This window comes from Sinocyclocheilus rhinocerous, unplaced genomic scaffold (assembly GCF_001515625.1).
Source record: "Sinocyclocheilus rhinocerous isolate Xijiao unplaced genomic scaffold, SAMN03320098_v1.1 scaffold167, whole genome shotgun sequence".
NCBI classification, from domain to species: Eukaryota; Metazoa; Chordata; class Actinopteri; order Cypriniformes; family Cyprinidae; genus Sinocyclocheilus; species Sinocyclocheilus rhinocerous.
This window is the reverse complement of record NW_015634008.1, coordinates 242,850-260,895: the sequence shown is the minus strand read 5'-3', so window position 1 is coordinate 260,895 and position 18,046 is coordinate 242,850. Positions and strand designations below refer to the sequence as shown.

The window sequence follows — 18,046 nt, the reverse complement described above, 5'->3', positions numbered from 1 at the left end:
GCCACCATGTCCGAGAGCGTGTTGGGAATAAGGCCATTACTGCCGGCCACCAAAAACTGGCGGTTGATCAGAAAAGTCAAGAGGTGTCACCGTGGTTTTCTGGATCATTTTACAGAATTGAGAATGAATCAGAATTCAGACAACTAACTCCATTTCTTCAGTATCGTTATTATTGATTACATGCTGCCTAGAATTGAAGGATGCAGTCTATATGTGATGCATCATCTCAACACATGAAATTTATATAATTAATAATAGATTTGGACCATAAATCCAAAGTAAAAAAAAATACAGATCATAAGACATACAGTTGTTCTCTTAAACTGATATGGTTTGTACATTTTGAAATGTAACCTCTGCCTTTCTGTGCTGCCCAGATTAAAGTCACACAGAGCACACAGGATCATGAAGAGCCTCAGATCATCAACACCTTGGGGAAAGGGGATTATTTCGGAGAGAAGGCCCTCATCAGGTGCTGTCTTTCATCAATCCCCAGCTCAATTCTCATTTCCCCACTTTAATCCTGTTTCAATAACCTTTTGGTAAATGAGGTCTTTTAGTATTGCTGCTGTAACAGAGAGCAACTTAGTCTTGTCAACGTGTATATGACTTAACAGAATATTATTACAAACAAATCCATAAAACTGTCATTTTAGGAGCCATTTTTAGCTCAGTTTATGTCTAATTCACTGAATGTGTTCCTGCTTTGTCAAACCATAGCGATGATGTCAGGTCTGCGAATATAATCGCAGATGAGGATGGCGTGGAATGCCTCGTCATTGATCGAGAGTGAGTTCCTACTTCAAGATCGTCATCATTCACTTGATTATGATTTTTTTGGTACTCAGTGACAGTAACAACGGTCTTTTCTCAGAACCTTCAGTCAGACTGTTGGAACTTTTGATGAGCTTAAAAAGTACCTGCAGAGCTATGTCGAAAATTTAGCACGGGACGATAAGAAAAGAAATGCTAAGTAAGTACTAGCTGTTTCTTTTTATTTAAACAAGGATAATCTTCTTGACTCCTTGCCTCTCCATTGTGCTGTCAAACAGTGTTTTCAAGTGTGTATAGCTTACACTGTAAAAACGAATTAGCTGACCTTACTTAAACCAAACCAAAATAAAAAACACTTTTTAGTTTCAACAACTAATTAATTTTAAGTTAAATATAGGCTGATATTTACCAGCAATCTCCAATTGACAGAATTGAAGAATATAATTCATATAATTCATAACATGTACATATGCACATACTGCAGACATAATCCACCTATTTATTCTGATATACAGTGAGGTCCGAAAATCGGAGACCACTTATGAAAATTATTCTGTTCTGAATGTTTGCATTTTTTTTTTTACTTTATCAGCAGAACAATGGCCAATGTCACAAATGTGCTCATTTAATTATATTAAATGATATTCTTTTAGGAGGTCAGGAAGCCGCACTCCTCCCACCACACCTGTGTCACATGATATGATTGAGCTGAAAGAGAGAGAGAGCAACTTTGCATCCACCATACCCTTCAGCTGCCTCGAGGTTATTGCCACGCTGGGAGTTGGAGGCTTTGGCAGAGTTGAATTGGTTAGAAACTTGTTGAAAATAATCACACTTTCTCTTCATCATTTAACATTCAAACAAAAAATCATTTACACAAAGTGAAGGAATAATATGTGACCCTGGACCACAAAACCAGTCATAAGGGTCAATTTTTCAAAATTGAGATTTATACATCATCTGGAAGCTGAATAAATAAGCTTTCCATTGATGTATGGTTTGTTAGGAAAGGACAATATTTGGCCAAGATACAACTATTTGAAAATCTGGAATCTGAGGGTGCAGAAAAAAATCAAAATATTGAGAAAATCGCCTTTAAAGTTGTCCAAATGAAGTTCTTAGCAATGCATATTACTAATCAAAAATTAAGTTTGATATATTTAGGGTAGGAAATTTACAAAATATCTTCATGGAACACGATCTTTACTTAATATCCTAATGATTTTTGGCATAAAAGAAAAATCTATAATTTTGACACATACAATGTATTTTTGGCTATTGCTACAAATATACCCCAGCGACTTAAGACTGGTTTTGTGCTCCAGGGTCACATATGAGCAATAATGATGCCAGTTTTGCTCTAGGTGAAGGCGAAGAATGAGAATGAGACGTTTGCTCTGAAATGCATCAAGAAACGGCACATTGTGGATAACAGACAGGAAGAGCACATTTACTCCGAGAGGAGGATCTTGCTTGAGACAAACTCTCCTTTCATTGTCAAGTATGTTCATCTAGTATGATCAGACTGTTTTAGTAATGCCTGTTTAGTCTTGTGAGTTTTAGGAAATATTGGAACATCTTGAAAATAAAGTGAGAATTGAATTTCACTGTTAATTGCTTTTAAAGAGATACCCATGAATCCCCTTAGTGTTCACATGATTGAATTAAGAGAGAAGGATCGTAACCAGATATAAGAGAAAAGCCAGTGGCAGTGGATGTAATATTGAGCATGGCGTGAATTTCAAAACGTATTTGTTCTATTTAGATCTAATCTATACGTTTTTCACTTAGAATGTACCGCACTTTTAAAGACAACAAGTATGTGTACATGCTGTTGGAGGCGTGTTTGGGTGGCGAGATCTGGAGTCTTCTTAGAGACAGGTTAGCTCCATTTCATGTGGTCAGTGTCCACTTCCCTGTTTTAATGCATATGCTAAAAGTGTGCCTGTTTTGATCCAGGGGGAGTTTTGATGAGTACACTGCCAAGTTCTGTGTGGGCTGCGTGACAGAGGCCTTCGACTACCTCCACAACAACGGTATCATATACAGAGACCTGAAGCCTGAGAATCTCATGCTGGACACAGATGGATATGTCAAGTTGGTAAGCTCCTCTGCTAAGTCAGCAAACTTCACTCAGTCAACTCAGTTCAGCGATATCAATTCAAAGCATCTTTTCTCAGGTGGATTTTGGCTTTGCTAAGAAGCTCAAGTGTGGCCAGAAGACCTGGACGTTCTGTGGGACTCCAGAGTATGTTGCGCCTGAAATCATTCTCAATAAAGGTCATGGTCTCAGTGTGGACTTCTGGTCTCTTGGAATCCTGATTTTTGAACTTCTTACAGGAAGGTGTGCATCAACCTGGGTTTCTTGTCATAAACCCTGTGTGTTGGAAGACATTTGTGACCCAAGATTATTTATTCAGCTTTCATATGATGTATAAATCTCAATTTTGTAAAATTGAACCTTATGACTGGTTTTGTGGTCCAGGGTCACATTTCATAATACAGATGCATGTAAAAGATTGTTCTGATTATTATAATGAAACGTATGTGATCTGATTGTTCCTGAAGCCCCCCCTTTACTGGCTCAGATCAGATGATTATATACACATTCATTCTGAAAGGAATTGAGAAGATGGACTTCCCTAAAAAGATCACCAAGAGGCCAGGTGACCTTATTCGAAAGCTGTGCAGGTATGATCATGGATCATTCTTAACGCATTCTCATGTCTTTCACCTGTTTTCTGAAACTCTTCAGGTCCCACTGCTATATATAATAATATGATTTTGCTGTCCTCTTTTTCCATGAAGACAAAACCCTTCAGAGCGACTGGGAAATTTGAAGAATGGAATAACTGATATTAAAAAACACAGGTGAGAGGACAACAGTAACAATCTGGTGCTGCTTGACTTAAGAATGTCCTCATAAGTTTGTAAGTCTTATTTGAAATACTCATCTCATACGTATAAAGTATGAATCCCTAATGCAAAATATTGGCCAGAATGCCCATATTATTACTACAGATATACTCATTTTTGTGTTTCATTTCAGAAAGATTTTCAGATTTCTCATGTTTTAAAAACTAAAACCACAGTATGCTTGGTTTTTCGTAATGATGGCAGCCAAAATAACCTTAGGTCGCTTGATTTATTGTTCCACCGAGACACTCTGAGAATGTTTTAACAAATGAATCAGTAAACTTGAGGAGATTCTAATCCTGACCTCCATGGATTTTCTGGCTATTTCGGGCATGCTCTTGGATGTACTTATACAGCCAGAGGTCCAGTGGATACTTCGCTCTCTTGCGTTTGCTTGCAAACAGGTTTCCATCATGTTAGGAAACATTACATTTGCATTTAGCATTTTGAAAGCATCCATAAACACTCATTTTGAAATCTGTGTCATTATCACCTACAAAAATTGTACAATGGTGATTTAATTCATGATGTTGTTCTTTGGTGTTTAGATGGTTTACAGGATTTAGCTGGAGTGGTATGAAATCCAGAAGTCTGATATCACCACTTAAAAGAGAGGTAAAACACACCTTCATTACCTGGACAGAGTTTATTTTATAGGATTGTGTCAAAATTACATGTATAATACCCTATGATAATTTATGTATAATAATGTATAATTCCTGTATAATAATTGTTTTTTTTCTTACACTCACCAAGGCTCCAATTATTTGATCAAAAATATGGTAGAAACATTAATACTGATGGCGAAGCTGAATTTCCAGCAGGCATCACTCCAGTCTTCAGTGTCACATGATCCTTCAGAAATCATCCTAATATGCTGATTTGGAGCTCAAGAAACATTTATTATTGTTGAATAGAGTTGTAATGCTTAATATTTTTATGGAAATCATGGAACATGTTTTCAGGATTCTTTAATGAATAGAACGTTTAAAAGAACAGCATTTATTTGAGCATTTATATACCTTTTTCTGTAACAATGTAAAAGTCTTAGGCTCTGTTTACACCTGGTATTAAGATGCATTTTTGTCGATCCGATCACAAGTGGACAACGCTAAATACAGGTGTGAATGGGGTCTAAAACGTTTTGTCACTTTCGGTCAAATTTAATGCTGAATAAAAGTATTAATTTCTTTTAAAAGAATTACAAATATTACTGACCCTTTTGAACAGTATAGGGATGTAACGATTAACAGCGAGCCGGTTGAAAATCGATTCAAATATGTGATGATTCAAATCGGTTGAGATGCTAAACAAATCGCGGTTCAATTAAAAATCTCATTTTGTAAAAAAACAAAAATCGTGAATCGAATCGTGAAATCAAAATCGTGAATCGAATCGTGAGTTGAGTGAATCGTTACATCTCTAGTAGTGTATCTGAATATTATCTTGTTTTCTCTTTTTCTTCAGGTGAAGGGACCCACTGACCACAGTTACTTTGACAGTTATCCTCCTGAAGAAGAAATCCCTCCAGATGAAATGTCGGGTTGGGACACAGACTTCTAACTGACACCCCCCCCATCCACGTGTTCAAACAGTGTGAGTTAAACAGAACCCTTCTGCCATTTGTCATCTCCAACATGCCAGCATTTCTTCCAAGGAACCTCAGACCATGAAGCCAACAGAAGCAAACAGTGCTTCTAAACTGTTAGTGCTGTGGGAGGCACAGACATAAGAAGGGAATTGTTTCAGTGTTCAGATGTACTCATACATTGTGATGATTAATGTATTTGACTGAAACCGTACCACTGAGATGTCAGAGCAGGATCAGTCTGTGAGAATGATGTAGCCGGGACATCATAGAGGATGGTGTGAAGCCATTGGTAATATTTACCTTTAGAAGTGCAGAAGGGTTTGTGGTTTGGCAGGAAGGTGAGATGTTCCTTGTTTTAGAAGCGTTGGTGATGTCACGTATTTGAGCTCCTGAAGGTACGGTAATAACCACCTGTGACTGTGAATGCCACTGATGAGGTTTCAAAGGTTAACCTCAGCGGGTGACTGGCACTGCAGTTTGTACATTTCAAGCAGAGTTATGTGAAAAGTAGTCTTTTAGTGACTTTTCCTAGAGTTCAAGTACTTCAGGTGGCTCTAACCTCTGCACCTGAGCCAAATATGTTTGTGTTGATGTAATGTTTGAAGTTTGCTTATTTTATCCTTGTGAATAGGTGAGAATTTAGATTGTTTTAAGTCATTCTACAAGATGTTTTACAGTAACTGCATATAAAAATGTCAGCGAAAATGTACATTTTTGTTCCCAGGACATTTCAAGTCCAGCAGTCATTGCACAGTATCGATTTGTAAATGAGTATATCTATTAAATAATGGACTTGTGTGGTAACTTTAGAGGCCTTATTGACCCATTAAGCAAATTACATCATGTTCCATGATGCAACAGTCTCAACATAATTTTTGATTGCATAACAATGCAATCGATATTCACTAAAGTTCTGAGTTCTTTAACACACGACAAATAAACACGTGGCTACATAATTCTTAAAACTTTATTGACTTTTTTTCTTGGAATGCTCTGCCAAAAGGGATTCTTTCAACTAGGGAGATGTGCTACAAATATAAGCATTCTCACTCATTTGACATGAGTCCGTGTGATTGCTTCCTTTTGCACCCCTATCTGACCTTTGTGCAGCAAAGCTCAATGAATATTTAATGAAGCCCCTCTGTGCTTCACAAAAATAAGATACAGAAGGCACCGTACAGAAAATAAATAAATGCTTTTAAAGGTCATTTCCATATACAAATATAATTTCTTATGAGGCTTATAATACAAAGCACATCCTTTCACCCACATCATAACATTTACAAAACGCAGTGTGGTGGAAGCCTTCCAAAAAATATATTACACAAATGCTAAAGGAGTGCTTTACATAGTGTTTCTTGACGTATGTATTATATATTAAGATAATAGCCCACTTTTACATATATGTGTACATTTCTCTGTTGTCCACAGGCTGAATTTACAGCAACAAAAAACTCCAACTTGAACGCACCCCGTTTATGAACATGCAGCTTATGATATGTATTTGCTTTAGTTTTATGCTAATTTCAAAGTAAAAACAGTACAAAATGTATACCGAAATCATTATTGGAACAAAATATCAGATTTGATCTAAATAAAGTGATAGTGAAAAATAAAACATTACATAAGTTACACTCATCATTGTGAAATATAAATATTCTAGTAAAATATTCATTTTAATGTATGATGAATCTTTTTAATGTGGTAAGGCACTTTATATAGGCAGTTGTGTTAAAGAGACAAAGGCTTATAATCTACATACAATTTTAATAATCATCTTCCTGAACATATCATTTGAAACATTGCTCGTAATATAGCGGCTGGTCTTTTGAAATCTATTTGCAGTTTTCAGAGGAATGACAGATTTTTTTTTTCTGAATGCGTGCATATGCATTATGAATTCAGGTGAACGTGAGGATGCAACCTTGTATTAGCAGGCCAGACAGAAACATGATTGAACATATTTACAATTGCATAAAAGCCTGACTAAACAATTACGTTTACAAAATGTGATGTAACACTATTACAGGTAAGCTTCTAACAATGCACATTTTTGGAGAAAATAAATATATATATATATTTTTTTTCTGACAATTAAAGACATTCAATACAGAATCACCCAGAAATCAAACACTGTTTTAAGCTTAATGTGGAAAACTGAATATGTAACTTATATAGGCAGTCATTTTAATATAAATCGATTTTTTTGACAAACATAACAAAAAGAGATTCCTTTTCTTTTTCTTTTTTTTTTTTCAAAAGTCCAGTTTTCAGCATATTTGGGCTCTGGAGTAAAGTCTACCTCCGTATAGCAGCCATAGAATATGAACAATAAGAGTCAATCAATGCCTCTGTAGCAAAAATATAGCTATAATAATGACAGATTATACAAACTGTACAGAAACATGATGGATGACAGCAAATGTTTGTCCCCTGTGTGCTTAACTGCTGAGGTTATAGAAACATGAGAACTTCCTGGTCAAACGCAGACAGACAGTCTCTTCATATGCTCATATCTCTACTGATGCTTGACGCCTCCTGCTAACAGTAATGAATTCCTTCTGGAAAAGCACTTTGCTCTTCACAATCCTTAAAGCTGGAGATAGTTCTTCAAGGGTTATGAAATGAACATCTTCAGTCTTTCTTCCAGTGCAAACATTTGGAATCAGTTTAAGGGAGGGAGGCTGGTGGAAAAGACCAAAGCGTTTACCGACAGGCACAGGAGTCCACTGTCATATTTGGGTAGACCTTGAGGACCACGTTCTTGTCTTCATCAAAGAAGAGGATGCTGAGGGAAGACATCTTTTCCGGTACACAGCAGGGCTCTGGGATGCCCGGGACCACCCCCACTGCCCGCACGATGCTCTGAATGGTGGCGTGGTTTGAAGGTTTCAAAGACTGGTGGAGGTAAAAAGTTCAGAAGCTATTATTGGGTTTAGGACAGTACAGTTCGTTTTTGGATAAACCAGTTAAAAGCACCAAGGGGTGTAAAAAGAAGTAAAACATTGTGTATGGTTTCAGGCTATTCCAGCCATGTTCCAATACACAATACAATCATTCGAAGAGCAAAGCAAGCCTGACATGGGACGGCTGTCTGCCGTAGTGATGCAAGGTGTTGTAAACTGAAACAAACTACTTAAGAAATTGCTAAATACAATAAAGGTGAAATAAAATAAAATAAAAAAACAGTAGAAAAACAATCTGAAAACGCAATGAAAATTAGAAATGTTGGTGCTTTTTTAATAAAACAAAAACTAAAAAAAAATGACAAAACACACAAATACTAAAACTAAACTGAAAACTGAAAATATGAAAATAAATATCATAATAGTACATACATAGTATGTAAAAAATAACACTGGTAATGCACCAATGTTACAATTTTGTCCAATAACTGATAAATTGCAGAAATTAAAATGCTATAATATTTTATCTAAATAAATTAGTTATAAAACACTAAAAACTAAAATAAAACTTTTTTTAAAGCTAAAAGTGAATTTCACAATTATAACGTACATTATGATAAACGGATATTCATTTTGAGATTGATCAAGTGTGTCTTATTACATTATTATGGTTTTTAAAGATTAACTTTAAGTGACTGTTAAGACAATGGTCATCTGAAAAAAGAGGGCATGGGCTATTAAAGAACCACTGACACTGATCATTTAAATCTCTAATATCTCATTTATCTCATATGGTACTGATACACTGTGCATCCCTAATTTGCTAAAACAAGATCAAAATGTAAATTATCTGGAGGGATGGTAAGGGGTTCAGCCACACACATTTTAGAATATGAAACAACTGGATCTTGGTTTTCTATAATCAGCTTTACTACAGAAACATTAAACTGTAGTAAAAAACTAGTAAAACTGCCACATTACATAAGACTTCTTGTTTCTTTAACTTAAGAGGGAAAACCATTAGCAACATCTCAAAGTGGCAATGGGCAGGTTTTACAATGAGTCTGACATAAATGGTGTACTAATGGAAGCGTAATGAACTGCTGTGCTGCCCACAGTGTCGAGCTGAATGATTTACATCTTTTCTCCTGACTGCCACTAGGTGGTGCTTATAAATCACTTCTTTTCATGTCTGTATCCGTCCTTTTCCCCTCTGCTCTAGATACTTAAGTTAGTTGACTTACAACAAATAAAAGATGCACGTGTCAACAAAATGGGTGCTTCATTTAACCAAACAGCTTGACTTCTTGCTAAATTAAAAACAAAACAGTCCAGCTAACTGATTTCTACAAAAACGTATGGAATGTAAGATTTTAGTAGCCATCAATAAGTAACGTACCTTTGGCATGGGGAACTGACATGACCCCGAGCAGTAGTACGCATCAAAAGACTTGGGGGAGATAATCCACTCGCTCCAGCCGATATCTGCAAAATCAACCTTTAAATATCTGCGAGCACAGTTCTTTGGCTCGTTCCACTGCTTTTTACGTGCTTTCTTAATGGTCTGCTCATCGAACTGCAGGAGAGGGTTCTTGTGCCGTGGATTCTTGCGAGGCTTCTTGCGAGGGTGCTTGACTGGTTTACTCTCCACTGGATCATAAGGGCTGGTCTCATCCCATGTAGGTATCTCATAAGGGTACTCTGGGCCTGGAAGCTCATTGTTCTGTAGCGGTAGCAGGATGTTGGCGGACCGCCTGGTCCGATGTTGTGAGGAGGCACTGCCATTATGTATTTCGAGCATATGAAGATTTGGCACCAGTCTGTTTTTGTGTCTCTGCAGGGTGGACACGACACTCTCGGGCTCTGAGATAGCCGAGTCATTTGCGTAGACCAGAATGTAAGGAGACCTATCAGACAAGAGTTTCTTCCAAGGTTGACTTCCTTTTGAGTCAATGCCAATGCCTATGAGAAGCTGGTCGTGTCGCTTGGCTTGGTTGACTACACGAGTAATGTCTTTCCACTGCCATGATATGAAGTCCCGGTACATTTTGGAGATGTTAATGGAGAAATGGCCGACTGTTCTGGTGGTGTTATCCACAAAGCTGAAGCTCCAGATATTAAGGTGAATATGACCTTGTCTTCTGAGGTTATGGTGAGCACAACTCTTGTGCCTTGTGCATCTGTGGCTGCTGTTCTGCAGGTCACCAATGTAGTAGTGCAGCGTTGCTGAGAGAACGTCCTCAGACTTAGAGAGGGAAGTGAGGTTGAAGATCTGTAACTGCTTAACGTTGATGGTGCCTAACAGGAAAAAGAAAAACACAAATTCAGAAAAGCATTGCATTATTATCGCTCTTCAGCTGAAACACATATTTCAAAAGACAAACTTTGTCTATGGGTTTCTCATTGACATATGACCACTGAGTTTTAATAAAGAAAGAAATCAATGCATATGTCAAACATAATTAGTCGAGAACTGAACACCAGAGGGCGGTATGAGCGCAGTACTGTGCGGCCTTGGCCCACTAGATATAAGCAACTCTGGGCTTGTTTATTTTTTCAGTCTCTTGTGGAAATTCGCGTGTTGCGCTTTTGGGTGGATTTTTTCGAACTATGTACGAAAATATAACTAAAACCTTGCACTTTACATAATGTCATTATTCATCTTTCACCATCTTAGTGATGCAACAATGTACACGAAAGATATTTATTAAGTGATTTCGATGCTAGTTTATTTTTAAGACTATATAATAACTAAAGAGACTACGCTACTTTGGTGTGGAAAGTCGCTTAATTGAGCTTGTTTTGATGAGAGATCAGGCAACACTGGCGCAGTGTGACTATCATACGAGCGTCTCAGCGTGAGCCAAGAAGCGCACTTCTCCGCACGAGCGAAAAGTCATTAGTCATACCAGCGATCAAAGTATATTAAAAGTACATTTTATTAAAAAAAAAAGCTGAGTACACTTGCAAAAACATTAAGACGAACGCTCGCTAGTTTTACGATCAACGAGCAACACCGATGTAGAGTTGGGTCATTACGTCTGTCGACATCTAATAACATCCGTTTAAAAGCCTTAAAAATAACATCTACAAATATTTAAACGCTATAGGATGAGCTATTCACCTCGAGCTGATGTCTCACGCAAATAGAAATCAACAGGTGTAAATGTACCGACTGCAACACAAGCTGTCAGTTCACTTAAAACTGTTATTTATACATACAGGAGAAGTTCGGGACTGACAGCCTCAGTCATTGTCATATTTGGAAAAGGATGCAGTTAAAGTGAGTGTAAACGTGCTGTCAAGCATCTCTCTTGCGTTTTACGGGGGGAAAAACACGATTTTGATAAAAACAATAGGGTGACTAAATGACGAGATATTTTCAGTTGTGGGTGAACTATCCCTTTAAGACATCAAGCGCAAAATAAATAAACACACCAGCGTTTTAACTAACTTAAGAGAAAAAGTGAGGTGGTATTAACAACTCAATTACTGCATTTAGTCATTTACTATCAAATTAATTTAACACCTACCCAAATGTCCTTTGAAGCTGCGGACAGTGTTTCCATCTTTGAGAGGGAATCCCGCGCTGGTGTATTTGGCGTAGAGCATCTGCATGTGTTCTGACAGCGTGTCCTGCTCGCTATTCTTTGCGTGTTGCTTATCTTGCGCTTCCACTTTTTGTACAAACTGCACGTCTTTTGAGAAACCCATGAAGGGTGTTTTAAGCACAGCACAATATCCACAGAACAGATAACCCCATCCCAACAGGAGGATAAACAGTCGTTGACAGCGATCCATGCTGGTGGTACGGGACTGTTGTAGCTGATCTAGGTGTAGTATATCAGTGCTGAATGCGTTTCCAAACTCTTGTCTCTCTCGAGAGCGAGCATCACACGGACCCACAAAATAAGGCAAACAGAGCTAGAAAAAGAAAGGAGAAACTTAAACAAGATGTCACTTTGGTGTACTCAAAAAGAATAGCCCAAATGCACGATCCCAAAGATCGACGTTCATGCATCAGTTATCACAGTCCCTGTGCAAAATGTGCAAGGATGTCCGTGTGAGTTTGATCTGCTGTAGTCCGGATGGTCAGGCTTGATCCTCGGTTTTGTGTCTGAGCGATGCTGTTCTCAGCCAATCGCGTCTCTTCCATGCGTTCATTGAAGGTAAAGCTTGTTGCGCTAGTAATATATAGGGCTTATGAGAGCAGACTGACAGTGTTGGGAAGTCCGACTGATTTCCGCGAATCGGTTCTTTTGAACGGTTCGTTTCAAAGAACCGGTTCACTAAACAGACTCTGCTGTCATCACGCGTTCCCCAACGTCCCTTGTTTATTGTAAGCATTGCTCACATTGCTAAAGCTATGATTCAGCTTAGAAAAACATAAATCCATTTGGAAACTACATGTAAATTGCATTTATACTAAACACTACTAAAGTTCATTGGTTGAAAAAGTGTTTGCTTATTTAATAAAAGCTAATGTAGCCTAATAAAACTAACTCTGTTTCAAATGCCTATTAATAAAACGGTCATACAACCAATTCTAAACTTGTATAGGCTACAGAATCTTTTCATTTCTGCTATTAAATTATTATTAAATTGCTGTAAAATATTGAATTAAATTCAGCTACTGAAGTAGTAGTAGGTAGTAGCAGTAGTAGTAGTAGCAGATCCACTTCGATTGACTCGGTTAGAGAACCGCTCTTACTCATTCAGTCCGATTCAAGAACGAATCGTTTTTAGACCAGTTTTGTGAACCTTATCAAATGATTACCTGAAAAGATCCGATTGCTACAATCGGACACCCTTCTTCGGAAAGAGAAGAATGCGAGAGGAAAGTTTAAGCGTGTATTATTTAAGATAAGAATAAAGAATAAGAGAGGAGTAACTAGGCTATTTTTGCAATATATACCAAACTGAAAATACAACACGAAGTGAAAAATGTATTCTTTATCGTCTTAGGGCACGTTTGGGGCGTCAAAACAAACGTTTACGTCTTCGTACACTGCACGCTCTCAGCTGTCTCTGAGCGACTGTGTAAGTCATGTGGATCTGTGTTAACTTATAATGCTCGATAGTGAGATCCGTGAAACGTCTCTCAGCAAAGCTGTGTGTCTGGGCGGACGCGCTGAATGACATGGCTTATGGGGAGCATTAAGGGCTCTCTGTCCCATTTAGTTGAGCTCAATGGCGATGAGCAGACACATCCTGCACAGCAGAGTCTGATCCGGAAGGAGGTGATTGACTCCCACCCCAGACATCTGATGCCAGTGGACATATTTTCAAGACATGGTTTTCTTTTGTCAGATCTGTCCGAGGTGTAATTGCTGTAGTGAGAAATTGTGTGGCCTGCCTCAGTAACCTATATTTATCATGTTTTATTTCCCACCAAACTCTCTAAGTCCACTTTAGGATAAGAACCCAGATTTTCACAAGCACATCTGCTATGCTGATTTGTAGGTGTTTGAATGAGCTGTGCCTTTGTGAGGGATTGGAGTGGGCAGTTTCATCACACTGCCACTCCACCACATGAATGAGGACTGTGGCCTGTTAAGTTAAACAGTTATGAATGTGGGCGAATCACCACCCACTTCTTGAGCCTTCATCCGGGTGATTAAACAGAAACTTTATGTAGGTAATATATACACTAGCATGTGTTTTTTCTGTCAGATCAATTGTGTTCTAAAATTTTGTATTGTAGATATGTGGGAGACTGTGATATAAGTATAATATAATCCTGTATCATTATTATTATTCTTATTATTAATATTTTAAAAAAATGAAATGTCCTGAGTTACAAACTTCCTGCACTGCAGAATAAATTAATGATTAATAAAGACACTAACAATATATTGTTAGAAATATATACACGTAAGTCAGCAAGGGTGCATTAAATTGATAAAAAGTGACAGTATAGACTTTTAAAATTGTATAAAATATTTATATTTCAAATAAGTGCAGTTCTTTTCATCAAAAAAAAAAAAAAAAGCTAGTGCAAACTGCAACCATTCAAGTACCACGATGACACCAACAAGTACCATGAGCCACCATAGCAATATATTGCTGACTCCTTTTTGTAAACTCGCAGAGACAAATTTATCGACTGATGGATATCTAATGTCGGAACTGCAATATCTCTGTCGGAACTGCAGTATCTCATGATCTGAAATCATGTAGAATGGGTGTCATTGTCCATTTCATGGAGTGTTTGGCAGCTTTTAGTCAAAATGAAGCTTCAAGCAGTCATGCAGGGACATGAAAGAACCACTAAGTTTCTAAAGGGCTTTATCTTTGATTTGTTGAGTTGTTTAGATAAGATAAAAAGCTCAGGTTCCCAAGTAAGTGGCTGCATCATCTCCGAGAGCCATATCACTAAGTGCCTCAAATGTGTGATTGTAGACGATATTTTAAAATGGCCACAGTGATTAATAAAAAATTAAAATAACACGACATAAAAAATCAGTAATTTTTATTCAGACATTGTTAAATGAATATACATATTTGATATAAATGAATAAGTCAGTTTAATAATATAGCAACTTATTTTTTTTTTTTCCATTTTTTAATCTGTCCATTTGGCCCTGAAGATCAAAATGCACAGCTATGCCACTCTACACATCCAAATGTTGTGCACAATATGAAGTCAGGAGTATAGAAAACAGTTTTAATGTAGATGAAATTAGAGGCTCCAAGTGCTTTTTAATACATTTAATTGGAGAGCGGTGCACAGGAACTGGTTGCGGGTTTTCTGGTGACGTGGTCATAAATGACAACATGCACATATAGGTCACATTGGACAGGAGTTCGGATGGAGCTATCGCCAGGTGTTGCCTGTTGGGTTAAAGAAATAATAATAAAAAGTGTTTAAAACGTGAACAATTTCATTTATAGGATAGTTTTTGATATGTCAGATCAAATTTATTGCAATAGAAGAAAGTATTTTATAACTGTATTTTTCCATAACTGTAGTAAGTTTAAATTGATGAAAACTAAATCTGTTACATACAAGTTATATTTACAGGAGACAAACATTATTCACTGCACATTGTCAATAATTATTTCCACACTGATCTTATACAGACATTGTGTTACTTATTTAATTATATTCACTAATTTTGTTTAATTTCAATTTTGAATGCAATTTAAATTTCTAATGATATTATTAAAGGAGAGGAAAAATACATGTCTTGCAGTGTAAGTGTGATTTGATGTTTAAACATCAGTCTGGGTGTGACTTTAAAATATGGACTCCATAGGGTGCCTCCACCAAGAATAAATAAGATCTTAAGCCAGCTGGGATCTGTTATTAAAGGGTAACTGTCAGAAGATTTAGGTTTACAATTATTCTATGTAGTTACTGTACATCGTGTCTAAGCTAACATACTCATTTTGTTTAGAGCACAGATAAATGCAAACAAATGCTGAAAATAAAGTGAAATAAAGTAAACGAAAAGCATTAGCTGTTATAAGGACTTGTTATCAAACTAAAACACCAACTGCTACTTTGGACATATTTTCATCAAACGCGAACATAACCCAAAAAAGAAGAATTTGGGTTTATAATTGTGAAATGTTCACAACATTGGCTATATCTAACGGGGCGATAAAACAAACAAACAAATCAAATTCAGGGTTTAATATGTGACAATTCTGCCAGTTTGTATGAAGGAATGCATCCACATGGGCAATGAGGTCATGCCTGGTGGGGGCCTGAGGTTGGATTCTGGGTGCACGGGCGGTTTCAGTGTCTGGGTTCCTTAGACTCCCCTCGTTTTTAATAGCCGGCCTGGTCGGGGTGTGCTCGACCACAGGCAATACTAGCCTCTGCCATCTCGCCCTCAACGAGGCAGCCTGGGTGAGTTTGTGTTCAAGAGGCCAGTCTGCAGTGTTGCCTCTTTTCCAAAATAGCATGCACCCATAGCTCCTGGGCACACAGGCAAAAAAATAGTGGCACAGGTTCCAAGACTGAATTTCGCGGTTCGTTCTAACCCACTCTGATGGATATTTCGAGAGATTGGAACAAAAATGCTACCCAGGTGCAACAATACAATCTTTCCACTTCACACGGAGGCTATTTGATATCACGACCAAAATGCTTCACAGTGCTGTTATGCTTTTATGTGTACATGATTATTTGTCATGATCAACTGATTAGGCACTGCATCTAATAGTAGTAGTATCAGAGACAATACAATGTTCCTGTTTAAATCGTAATCAGTCTTGAGTTATTCATTAAACAAATACTCGGTTTAACATAGTTCAGGTGTTCATTTACTCATGGATGTTAAGTGAGAGATAAAGCACGACTGAGAGAGGTCAGCAGTCTCTGTTTATCAGTGTCTCACAAGTTCGGCTGAGATCAAACATGCTCACCTCTGGGTCAACATTCAAGATTTTCCTGTCGTTCTTGCACTTGAAGAACAGGCCTCTTGGATTCTCTGTGATTACCTCATAGTTTGAGCTGGCATTATGTTGGCCACCTGTGTACCCCAGTTATAGAAGCTGAAGAAAAAGTTAGGATTAATGAGTTTATAATGCTTTACAGATAATAAAATGCATGGCTTAAAGGTGTTGACAGAAAAACTCTACAGTATGGATGAATGGCTTTGATGAATATAGTGAAGTATATAAACTACGAAGTAAAAAAATAAAAAGTTCACCTGACAAAATGTCAGAATGTGTTTTGTGTGCTTTTCACAGAAAGATGAAATAACACATTTGTTCCCAGTTTGATAAAAGGTGCACTTGGAAAGCCAGGTGTTAAGTTGTAGGCTATATAAGGAATTCAGTCTGTTCAATGTTCTAGACTCCAAAATAGAGAGCCAGCTAGCAAATGCCATTCATTGTGTTTTTCTATTCTTGTTCTACACTATTGATACAAGTGGAAGACAAGTGAACAATCATGCTCTTGACATCCACAAAATTATATAAGGGTTGCTTGTTTGCTTTCTGAAACACCTTTATGAAAAATTACCGAAAACAACTTCAATGGCTGGAGAACATATTCAATTAAAAGAAAGGAAACAATGCATTATTATTTTTTAACTGCAGGGACTAATGTAATCTAATGTATTAAATGTATTAAGCACAAATTACAAGACATCAGGATTTTTCAGTGTCAGAAAGAATCAGAAATGCAGGATTTTAAACATCATGTATTTTAAATGTAAAACATGTTTAAGATTTGTATATTTTGTCATTCATGTACTGTGTAAATATGAAGACATTTCTGTATTGATTTTTCACATGTGTGAAATGTCCATAAACTTAAAGGGGTGGTTCACTCGGTTTTTTCTAGGCTTGATTGTGTTTATGGGGTGCAGTCTAACATGTGTTAATGCTTTGTTTAAAAATAAAAACACATTACTTTTCACATAATTTACCTTTATTCTACACCGCTCTGTCCCTTCTCCCATAAACACGATGATCATTTCCTGCTTTTATGAAGCCCCTCCATCAGAAATGGCTCTTAATGGTATGTTTTTTGATTGTTGTTGTCTCATACTTTTAGATACGCTGATATTTGTAAATGCTACTGCTTCTGTTAGCTTTTAATATATGGTTTTATTTAACGCTGATTAAAGGTTTAATACAGTACGGCAACCGCACGCGTGTCCATGTATAACACTTCTCATAGCTATGTGAAAATAAGTGTATAGATGGAACAGTTCATTGTTGGAGCTGAGCTGAATGAGAGAAAGACCGCCCCTCACCTCAGCGGCACGTGCTCCGGTTGTATTGTAAACAATGGCATCGTCAATATTGCTTATCAGTTTGAGTCCGATTGAGATGCAGAGGATATTAGTGAAGAGGATCGCGCAGAACCTGTGCAAGCACGGCTCTTAATGGAATGTTT

General features: G+C 37.3%; 2 protein-coding genes and 1 pseudogene across 2 annotated transcripts in view; 1 reads left to right on the top strand and 2 right to left on the bottom strand.

Annotated features, from left to right (window-relative positions):
* The window catches only part of LOC107744862 (cGMP-dependent protein kinase 2-like), a 17,697-nt gene extending 12,430 nt beyond the window's left edge, over nt 1-5,267 (top strand). Inside the window, exons 11-18 of the mRNA XM_016558681.1 lie at nt 2,139-2,275; nt 2,566-2,655; nt 2,734-2,875; nt 2,955-3,118; nt 3,343-3,465; nt 3,583-3,645; nt 4,239-4,305; nt 5,158-5,267. Of these exons, the coding sequence (XP_016414167.1) occupies nt 2,139-2,275; nt 2,566-2,655; nt 2,734-2,875; nt 2,955-3,118; nt 3,343-3,465; nt 3,583-3,645; nt 4,239-4,305; nt 5,158-5,253 (882 nt within the window). The 3' untranslated portion in view covers nt 5,254-5,267. The remainder of the gene's footprint in view (nt 1-2,138; nt 2,276-2,565; nt 2,656-2,733; nt 2,876-2,954; nt 3,119-3,342; nt 3,466-3,582; nt 3,646-4,238; nt 4,306-5,157) is intronic.
* Nucleotides 5,268-7,550: 2,283 nt separating this feature from the next.
* Nucleotides 7,551-12,267, bottom strand: LOC107744876 (bone morphogenetic protein 3-like). Its single transcript, XM_016558693.1, has 3 exons — nt 11,721-12,267; nt 9,587-10,485; nt 7,551-8,179 (listed from the first exon to the last, which is right to left on the bottom strand). The coding sequence occupies exons 1-3, from the start codon at nt 11,986-11,988 to the stop codon at nt 7,988-7,990; spliced, it is 1,359 nt and encodes a 452-aa protein (XP_016414179.1). The 5' UTR covers nt 11,989-12,267; the 3' UTR covers nt 7,551-7,987.
* Nucleotides 12,268-14,826: 2,559 nt separating this feature from the next.
* LOC107744875 (uncharacterized protein C4orf22 homolog) overlaps nt 14,827-18,046 on the bottom strand; it is a 64,426-nt pseudogene continuing 61,206 nt past the window's right edge.

Coding starts and splice junctions, on each gene's coding strand:
- LOC107744876 (XM_016558693.1), bottom strand. CDS start 11,988: ATGGATCGCTGTCAACGACTGTTTATCCTCCTGTTGGGATGGGGTTAT. Junction 10,486..11,720: donor CAGCTTCAAAGGACATTTGG/GTAGGTGTTAAA, acceptor TTTTCCTGTTAG/GCACCATCAACGTTAAGCAG. Junction 8,180..9,586: donor GTCAGTTCCCCATGCCAAAG/GTACGTTACTTA, acceptor TACCTCCACCAG/TCTTTGAAACCTTCAAACCA.